The sequence below is a fragment of the Schistocerca americana genome, chromosome 3, assembly GCF_021461395.2.
Source record: "Schistocerca americana isolate TAMUIC-IGC-003095 chromosome 3, iqSchAmer2.1, whole genome shotgun sequence".
Taxonomy (NCBI): domain Eukaryota; kingdom Metazoa; phylum Arthropoda; class Insecta; order Orthoptera; family Acrididae; genus Schistocerca; species Schistocerca americana.
The window spans coordinates 931,404,029-931,415,124 of NC_060121.1; the positions used below are offsets into that span (position 1 = coordinate 931,404,029).

At 44.4% G+C, this 11,096-nt stretch overlaps 1 protein-coding gene across 1 annotated transcript in view; it reads left to right on the forward strand.

The window, feature by feature from the left end:
* The window catches only part of LOC124606547 (orcokinin peptides-like), a 451,556-nt gene extending 440,673 nt beyond the window's left edge, over nt 1-10,883 (forward strand). Inside the window, exon 5 of the mRNA XM_047138532.1 lies at nt 10,311-10,883. Coding sequence (XP_046994488.1) covers nt 10,311-10,527 — 217 coding nt within the window. The 3' untranslated portion in view covers nt 10,528-10,883. The remainder of the gene's footprint in view (nt 1-10,310) is intronic.
* The last annotated feature ends 213 nt before the right edge of the window (nt 10,884-11,096 follow it).

The following is an 11,096-nucleotide window of genomic DNA, read 5'->3' on the forward strand; positions in this document are numbered from 1 at the left end:
ATATCTTCAGCCGTTTCAATGAGTGGTTAGAAACCACGTCTAGCGTGATCCAGGAACAACACCGTGGATATAATAGTTCTTTGTTGCCATCGGGATGCTTGATTTCGGTGAGTCGCCTTGCCTCTGACCATTGGGATGTTTAATTTCCGTGAGTATCCATGGCAGCTGTGACTGCCACTATCATTTCACGGATATCTTATCTTATCACAGGTGTTGCAGTTTCTACTCTGCCAGTAGCCGCGCAACGGCCAGCGCGAGAATTACGGTGGTTACATGGAAACATACATCGAAATCAGTCGCCCTGATTGACGGGGTTCGAGGACGGCCATCTAAATCAAGCATACCGATGGCTTGGGGACTCACAGCAATCAACCCTTTGGGAACAGAAAACTACTTTACCATACAAGCAGCTTATTTGCCAGAAATGTACAGCCATATTATTTGCAACAGCTGAGTGGTACCTCATGGGGCGCAAGAGCTACGACACTGCTGTGCGCTGCCTTAGGGCTGGTCTGTTCACTTGCTGAATACTATGCCCCAGTGTGGCTCAATAGCACACATGTGAGAAAAATTGGGTAGAAGGCGGATCCTCAAAATTACAGACCAATATCCTTAACATCGGTTTGTTGCAGGATTCTCGAACATATTCTCAGTTCGAATATAATGAATTTCCTTGAGACAGAGAAGTTGCTGTCCATGCATCAGCACGGCTTTAAAAAGCATCGCTCCTGCGAAACGCAACTCGCCCTTTTTTCACATGATATCTTGCGAACCATGGATGAAGGGTATCAAACGGATGCCATATTCCTTAACTTCCGGAAAGCGTTTGACTCGGTGCCCCACTGCAGACTCCTAACTAAGGTACGAGCATATGGGATTGGTTCCCAAGTATGTGAGTGGCTCGAAGACTTCTTAAGTAATAGAACACAGTACGTTGTCCTCGATGGTGAGTGTTCATCGGAGGTGAGGTTATCATCTGGAGTGCCCCAGGGAAGTGTGGTGGGTCCGCTGTTGTTTTCTATCTACATAAATGATCTTTTGGATAGGGTGGATAGCAATGTGGGGCTGTTTGCTGATGATGCTGTGGTGTACGGGAAGGTGTCGTAGTGGAGTGACTGTAGGAGGATACAAGATGACTTGGACAGGATTTGTGATTGGTGTAAAGAATGGCAGCTAACTCTAAATATAGATAAATGTAAATTAATGCAGATGAATAGGAAAAAGAATCCCGTAATGTTTAAATACTCCATTAGTAGTGTAGCGCTTGACACAATCACGTCGATTAAATATTTGGGCGTAACATTGCAGAGCGATATGAAGTGGGACAAGAATGTAATGGCAGTTGTGGGGAAGGCGGATAGTCGTCTCCGGTTCATTGGTAGAATTTTGGGAAGATGTGGTTCATCTGTAAATGATACCGCTTATAAAACACCAATACGACCTATTCTTGAGTACTGCTCGAGCGTCTGGGATCCCTATCAGGTCGGATTGAGGGAGGACATAGAAGCAATTCAGAGGTGGGCTGCTAGATTTGTTACTGATAGGTTTGATCATCACGCGAGTGTTACGGAAATGCTTCAGGAACTCAGGTGGGAGTCTCTAGAGGAAAGGAGGCGTTCTTTTCGTGAATCGCTACTGAGGAAATTTAGATAACCAGCATTTGAGGCTGACTATGGTACAATTTTACTACCGCCAACTTACATTTCGCGGAAAGACCACCAAGATAAGATAAGAGAGATTAGGGCTCGTTCAGAGGCATATAGGCGGTCATTTTTCCCTCGTTCTGTTTGGGAGTGTAACAGGGAGAGAAGATGCTAGTTGTGGTACGAGGTATCCTCCGCCACGCACAGTATGGTGGATTGCGGAGTATGTATGTAGATGTATGTAGATGAAAATTGACATGGAGCTAAATGCAGCAATGAGAACAATAACAGGCTGCATCAAATCTACTCCTGTATACTGGTTACCACCTCTAAGCAACATTGCGTCACCTGACCTCCGAAGACAGAACGGCCTCCTCAAGGAATACCAAAAATTACTTAAAATCCTCGAGCTTCCAATGCACTCTGACGTTCCTGCACTCCGAATGAATCGATTAAAATCTAGGCAGCCGTCTGTCCTACTGGCAGAGTCCTACAGGCAGCTACTTTCAGTATCAACAAAGAGTGGACAGAAATTTGGAACACCATCGCCCATGAGGAACATCAGACCCTCCAAAGAGTTGACACAAGACCAGCCGGTATGGAACTAACGCGACGTGCCTGGAAAACAATTAATCGGATCCGCGCAGGCCGCGGCATCTGTGCTGGAAACCTCTACCGATGGGGAAGGGCTTCATCTTCTCACTGTGGCCGTGGAAATGAACACCAGACGATCCGTCATTGTAGCAAGCTGTAGCGGTAGAGCCTACCGTGGGAACTTGGAAGATTTCTTTGAAGTGACAGAGGCAGCCCTTGAATGGATCGACAAATTACACATTAATTTATATACTTATTTTCTAAATTATAAATTATGAAATTAATATATTTTTGTAAAATTTTGTAAACTATGTAATCCACAATTGCTAGCCGCTGTTCATATGTAATGCCACACGCTAATTAAATAAATAATAATACATTTGCAACACTCTAGCAACATTTGAATATCAATATCAACCGTTGCAACACAAACCTTCACAATGACAGATTTAAATGAAATTCAGAATCAAATGCGTCGGTTCGTAATTGCAAAAGCAGGTACACCTGTTACTTCTCGCTTATATTGCCATCTACCACGAATGGAAAATAGTCTGAGTAAATCGTTCGTATTTTTTGGAGTAGAATCCGAATGTGCAATAAAAATGGAGTTCCCATTTGAAAATACAATGATGACCCCATCCACGCAGGAGGGATGGTTAGGTGGTGGCCAGCTGTAGCACAGACGGATGTCCTCTTTAGTTTTGTCAACTCTTCGCCTAGAACATTTTCTTTCGTACGAAGCGTCGTTTTCGAGATGTTTAGTTGTCACCAGTTAAAGCAAACACCCCGTACCCCGTAGGCCAGCGTACAGTGAGTGCTTGGCGGAACGACCATCGTGTCACAATTATCGAGTTACTTTCCTATTCAAATCGCGTACTGAATGAGGGGGAAACGACTGTCTACATGACTCCGCAGGAGTCATTGTCTTTCTCATCTTATTCTCTAGGTTTTTTAAGTGAGACAATCGTTGGCAGCACAATGATCGCACAGCTTTCATCGAATACACGGTTTCACGAGAAACGGTTCGTCTTTTTCCAGGGATTGCCGCACACTTCCATACCGTTGCCTGGTACAAAAAAGGAAAAAAAAAACAAGCACGTGCACACGGAATATCTGAACAGACACGTGTTTGTACTGAAGGCTTCTAGAGAAGTAGCTGTATAAATAAAACTTCAAAAATATGTTAATTAATGTTAAGACAAGTCCTGTTTACATATCCTGTAAACTGACTCGTTCCCCATCATTTTCATAAAACAATCGTTCAAATGATCTACCAAAGCGATGAATATGTAACTAACTAATTGAACATGTCAGTAAGTCGCGACTTAATAGACTTACAAGGGACGATAATCGGTGCAAGTCACGCGGGTCATTTCATACTCGCGAGTAGACAAGAATTGGGGATTCCGAGGTGAAAGAATGTTTAGATTGGATTTCCAGTACCAGAAAAATGTTTCCACTTGCGTAAGTCGTCGCATGGGACTGCTGCAAGTGTTTGATGAACGGCACCACGCCACCTCAGCAGAACAGTGCGAAATGGTACTACGAGCCTACTACGAGTCTGATCACCGCCATTTTGAATCTGGGGCTCAGCAACCAATTTCTGACAGGACTGTGAAGAGACTTATGCACGGCATAGGCTTCACCAGTGGAGGAGCGACTCGGTATCAATATTACATCAAGTCCTTTCTTCCGACTTTTGACCACTCGTATAGAACGCATGGCCATACGTCACGAAAGGCAATGGTTTTATACTGAAGTGACAAAATCTTAGAATCGAGGAAATTTCATCCACAAATCTGTTCTAAATCTAGGTGTACAATCTGGGTGGCTACTCACACAGGTCCAGTGTGGGCTGTAATTAACAAACGGCAGCGAAGCTTGATAGATATTCTGATGCATTAATACAGAACCGTTACTCTGGAAAAAAATTAATTCTAATTTTGGCCACCAGGTGCAAATCTGTCGCAGTGAATACAAAGAAGACTAATATAAAAGTGATGCATGAGACTGGGACATGGGCAGAAAGAGTAAAACAAGTGAGAAAAGGGTAATGTTGATTTCATTAGTAACTGCTGCTTACACCATTTGTTCAATATAACCACTAGAGACGCCAACGAGATGCTGTTCAAATGGCACTGTGCACTTAGGACTTAACATTTGAGGTCATCAGTCCCCTATAATTTAGAACTACTTAAACCAAACTAACCTAAGGACATCACAGACATCCATGCCCGAAGCAGGATTCGAACCTGCGACCGTAGCGGTCGTGTGGTTCCAGACTGAAGCGCCTAGAACTGCTTGGCCACAATGGCCGGCCGAGATGCTGTACAGCGCCAGATTTGCACATGGCGACCAAAATTGGAACTAATTTTTTCAGCTTAAATCGGTTCCGCGTTAACGCATTAGCATATATACCAAGTTTCGCTGCCATACGATAAAAACAGCCCACGCTGGACCTCCGCGAGTAACTGCACTTTAATTATAACCACCCAGTAGCTACTTAACAAACCACTGCCACAAGTTAGGGTTTCTTCTTGTTCCAATCCAATGCGGAGTCTAACCCTTCTCTTCGCGGTCCCTACGTCAGCGATACGTAGAATGTTGGGAAATATCTCAAGATTCTTCACTTAACACTAGCTCTTGAAATTTTGTACGTAGTCTTTCACGGGATAACTGGGCCTACACTATCTGATCAAAAGCATCCGGACACCTTTTCGGGGACATTAATGTAAGGTGTGTCCACCCTACGCTTTTATGAAGCATGAACTCTTCTGGGGACACTTTCAATAAGGTGTCTGTAGAGGAATGATAGAGCTAAAACCAGACAAGTTAGTGATTAATTAGATTATACAGACATCAAAAAAGGTTTTGCATCACCTCGGTTCCGAGAGTTCCGGAACCTGTACAGAAAATTGGAATTGAGGTCAACATAAACATCATTTCCGCTCTTTTTATTGCGCATCAAAACCACACCACCATACAGCGAAACCTCCAGAGGTGGTGGCCCAGACTGCTGTACACGCTGGCACCTCTAATACCCAGTAGCACGTCGTCTTGCATTCATGCATGCCTGTATTCGTCCTGGCATACTATTCACAGGTTCATCAAGGCGCTGTTGGTCTAGATAGTCCCACTCCTCAACAGCGATTCGACGTAGAACCCCCAGAGTGGTTGCTGGGTCACGTCATCCATAAAGAGCCCTTTTAAATCAATCCCAGGCATGCTCGATAGGGTTCATATTTGGAGAACGTGTTGGCCACTCTGGTCGAGCAATGTCGTTCTCCTGAAAGAATTCATTCGTTGGATGTGCACGAGGGGGGGGGGGGGGGGCGAGAATTGTCGTCCATGAAGGCGAATGCCTTGCCAATATACTGCCCGTATGGTTGGACTATCGGTCGGAGGATGGCATTCCCGTATCGTAAAGCCGTTACAGCGCCTTCCATGACCACCAGTGGCATACGTCGGTCCCTCATAATGCCACACCAAAACAGCAGGGCACTTCCACCTTGCTGTACTCACTGGACAGTGTGTCTAAGGCGTTCAGCCTGAGCGGGTTGCCTCCAAACACGTCTCCGACGATTGCTTGGTTGAAGGCATATACGACACTCATCAGTGAAGAGAACGTGATGCTAATCCTGAGGGATCCATTCGACATGTTGTTGGGCCCCATCTGTACTGTGCTGTGTGGTGTCGTGGTTGCAAAGATGGACATCGCCATGGACTTTGGGAGTGAAGTTGCGCATCATGCAGCCTAGTGCGCACAGTTTGAGTCGTAACACGACGTCCTGTGGCTGCACGACAAGCATTATTCAACATGGTGGCGTTGCTGTCAGTGTTCCTCCGAGCCATAATCCTTAGGTAGCGGTCATCCACTGCAGTAGTAGCCATTGGGTAGCCTGAGCAAGGAATGTCATCGACAGTTCCTGTCTCTCTGTATCTCCTCCACGACCGAACAACATCGCTTTGGTTCACTCCGAGACGCCTGGACACTTCCCTTGCTGAGAGCCCTTCCTGGCACAAAGTAACAATGCGGCCGCGATCGGACCGCGGTGTTGACCGTCTAGGCATGATTGAACTACAAGACAACACGAGCCGTGTACCTCCTTCCTGGTGGAATGACTGGAACTGCTCGGCTGTCGGAACCCCTCCGTCTAACAGGCGCTGCTCATGCATGGTTGTTTACATGTTTGGGCGGGATTAGTGATATCTCTGAACAGTCAAAGGAACTGTGTCTGTGGTACAAGATCCACAGTTAACGTCTATCTTCAGGAGCTCTGGGAACTGAGGTGATGGAAAACTTTTTTGAGGTGTGTATGTATATTATACTTCTAGTGTATAACACATTTAGTTTCACTGGATCTATACTAATGAGATCCAACAGGATGTAGAACATGTAAGAAAAATAAGAATACAGAATAAATATTCACAAATAAAAGGGAATTGTCGTCATAGATGCGGAGTAAGTAAAAAAATCTTAAACATATTTTTGTTTAAAAGGTAATAAATAACTTGTCATAAAATTAATAAATGTTCTGTGCGCTGAGGTACATTTGATAATTCTTACGCTAGTATAGCCACGCATCACCAAACGGGAAAATCATTTTACATTATTTACATACAAGGATAGCATTACTGTACCGAATTTGTACAGACGCCAGATTGTACTAGCACTCGCATTGATGTTGGAGACTGGGATCTGAAGCGAAGTCGACGTTCTGACTCATCTCAAAGGTGTTCGACTGCATTCAGGTACCAGACTCTTGGCAGGACACTCCATTTCAGAAATATTATTGTCCACAAACCGCTGCCTTACATTAATGCCTTATAAGAGGGAGCATTGTCATGCTGATAAAAATGATCATCGTCCACGAACTGTTCGTCTACTGCACGCAGTACACAACAGTGTAAAACGCGTTCGTGTCCTTCCGCATACAGCATTTTCTTACGCACAATAAGGGGACGACAACCTAAAAACGAAAAACGCACCCGTACAATAACACCAGCTCCTCCCTATTACACTACTGGAATTATACATGACGGCCATTAATGTTCGCCAGGCAGTCGACAAACCCAATCCCATCCGTTGGACTTCCATGATGTATAGCGTGGTTCATCAGTCCAAACCACTCATTCACAGCCATCCACTGTTCAGTAGCTCATGCGGGTCTGCTCGTCCGTTTTACCCCATTCTTTACAACTCCCTACGCACAATCTATGTGCTAGCTGGACTGCTGGCAACGCTTTCGAACTCACGAATGGTTTCTTCAGCTGATTTCGTGCCATGTTTTACAACCATTTTCTCGACGGTCCCAGCCCGACAGTACCGTGTGGTCTGCTTGGTCTTGGTTCGTTCACAGGCCCAACACCAACAGTCGAGTTGGACAGCTTTGGAAGTGTTGAAATGTCCCGGATGGATTTGTCACTCAGGTGACATCCAATTACTAGTCTTCGTGGCTGAGCTCTCCTGACGTCCATTCCGCAGCAACTGCTTCGCTACTGACAACACGACACTTCCCCCCCCCCCCCCCCACCTTTCCCCACCCCTGTAAAATTGGCTAGTCCGCCTCTCGTGACATTTAATGGTCAATTCTGTATTATATACCCCGCGCCCAACTCCCGGGTTCGATTCCCGGCGGGGTTAGGGATTTTCCATGCCTCGAGATGACTGGGCATTGTTGTGTCATCTTCATCACCATAATTCATCCCCACTACCATCGGAGGAAGGCAATGGCAAACCACCTCCGCTAAGAGGGCGGTGCGGGTCTCCCGCAACGTCCCCTACGCTCATCTGAGTATGGGACCTCATCGTCATCATACCATTATATACTGGTGCTCGGGTACCTTTGATCAGATAGTGTATGGTCAAGCATCTTCCAGTACATGTTTTTCAACATTTCCATGACACCATCCCGTGAGAATACAATTCATACTAAGCGTAGCGGCAGCTGTGGAATACATGTTGATGAACGAAGAACCGCAACAGTTGTTAAATATACTTTATTGAAACCAATATTGGCTATATACCACAAATGATGTAGTAAATAATAGGTAAGAGTACTCACAGTCATTTCATATAAAGGCCGGCCGGAGTGGCCGAGCGGTTCTAGGCGCTACAGTCTGGAACCGCGCGACTGCTACGGCGCAGGTTCGAATCCTGCCTCGGGCATGGATGTGTGTGATGTCCTCAGGTTAGTTAGGTTTAAGTAGTTCTAAGTTCTAGGGGACTGATGACCTCAGAAGTTAAGTCCCATAGTGCTCAGAGCCATTTGAATCATTTTTTGAGTTCATATAAAGTCCAGACCGGAGTTAATTGGACGACCCAACATTGTCAGACAAATAAATATTAAAGAAAACCATCGAAGGAATATTAGTCAGGTAAAAAGTCGGCTGAATGATGGAATCGACTAACCCAGATAGCAAGGGATCGTACAATGAAAAAAACGTTGAGAGAACTGACAGGGTGAAAAATTCAAAGTTTGAAAATGTGGAATTAAAATGACTTAAACAAAAGTTTGACCATTCTTGCCGCCCTTCTTTTTATACCTGCAGCATTCTCTACTAGTCTATCTGCTATTACTTCCACAAGCTTGAAAAATATTCTAACAATAACAGAGAATGAACAAGTGATTTTTAAGCAGCCTCCTTTGTAGACCGAGTGCATATTCCTAATAACGTGCAAATGAACCGATGTTTGTCAACTGCCTAATGTAAGACTGAGCCTATGTAATCTTTCTGATTCCTACAGTTCGTCGCACGCAGGTGTTTCTTCGAGTCGTCTGATTGTTTTATGACTAATTGATATTTTAATCACTGGATACTACATCGTATTGAGAAATGCATATTTTCACATTTATGAACAATTAAAACAAATTGTCATTGTTTGCACAGTTTTGAAATCGTATGAGGATCTAACTGGATATTTAAACAATTTATCAGATTTTATCTCATCATAAAAAACTGCATCATCGGCAAAAAAGTGTCAGGCTACTATTGATATTGTCTGCCAGATCATTAATATACTACATGAACAGCAAAGTTCCGAAAGCACTTGCCTGGCAAGCACCTACAGTTACTTCTGTTGATGACTTGCCCTCTATGATGACATGCTGCGTCTTTCCTACTATTTATTTTATTTATTTATTTAATCGTGTGATGATTTTATACAATATACAGTTGTTATAAGGCAAATGATTTTATACAATATACATGTGATATTAGACAAGATTAAACCTTAAAGTCCTTGTTTTTAAACCAGTTAATTAAGCTGGGTGTGAGAGTGAACAAGTCATCGGGAATTACAGGGTATGAATGAAGTGGACAGCGTTGGACTAAATGTTCGGTTATCTGTTCTTCTTGATTACGTTCACACATTGGTGAACTGATCCATCCCCACTTGTACCTGAAGAACCTACAACAACCATGTCCAGTCCTTAACCTGTTGAGGCGGCACCAAGGGTTCCTCGGTAGGTCAAAACCTTTTGGCTTCTTTGTGGGATCAAGGTGATGGGCTCTTGTTCCCAATGTTTTTGTTGACCATTCATGCTTCCAGCTTTCATTTACATCAATGAGCTGTCCTGCAGTAACACTTGATGGTCTTATTGATCGCAATCGTTGCTATGGCAGATGACAGAATTCCTGGTGCAGTGGTAGAGAGGGTGATGCAGAGATTTTCTTGGCCTCCCTCAGCAGAGCTTGTTTCCGCCTTAAGTGGGGTGGAGGGATGTGACTCAGTACGGGTAACCAGTGGCATGGGGTTGATTTGATGGAACAAAAATATCTCGGAATAACTCTAGATGGAAGCCTGAGCTACAAAGAGCACATCACCAAGCTTTCTCATAAAGTTGCTGCAAGGAACAACATACTACATAAGCTCAGTGGTATCACCTGGGGAACACCTGCTGACTGTCTGCGTTTAACTGGCATCAGTCTTGTGTACTCTGCTGCCGGGTAACTGTGCACCTGTCTGGTCTTTCCTACTAATAAATCCTCAGTCCAGTTGCGTCACTATAAATTGTAACAAAGCAATGAACCGTTTCTGAGAGCTAAAGCTTGTCTGTTCGTGTGTTCCAGTGGCATCACATTCGGCAGCCAGAAGAGAAACTTTGACGAGATCGACAGGAGCGGCTTCAACAGCTTCATCAAGAAGAACTTCGACGAAATCGACCGCTCGGGCTTTGACCGTTTCGTGAAGAAGAACTTCGACGAGATCGATCGATCTGGCTTCAGCGGCTTCGTGAAGAGGAACGCGCCGATGCTGGCGCGCCACTATGACCAGGGCGACCACTGAGGCGCCCCACCCCCGCACCACCCTGCACCAGACCCGCACCCGCTCGCTGCCCTCCGTGTTATGTTGTAGAAGCAACGCTCCTCTGCCGTACTGTTCCCTCAGTCACTGGAATATTTTCACGTCTACTTAAAACTACTGTGTAGAAAAAGCATAGCATTAAAGTGTTGGTGTTTTTAATTATTATGTACATACTCGTGTATAATTATTAAATGTCCTGACGCAACCTACCTGTAAGCGTATACGAATAAAAGCATCCATTAGAAAAGGCCATCTTATGCTGGTGCACATTTTGAACCACTCAACTGAGCCAGAGTTCCTGTACTGCGAAATACCTCCTAGTCAGATAAATAAATATCACCGAAACCAATATAATACTTTCATGTTTTCTGTACCATTACCTTTACAACACCTATCAGCTATTGTGCAAAACTGGCGTTCTTCTCAACAGGTACAACTATTATTAAGTATGAAAACAAATGTATACCAGTCCTCACGTTATGGGAATGTTTTTGAAAATGTGCCGCAGTAGACTGGATTAAGGACAAGTCCAGAGGACTAAAGGTTTCTAC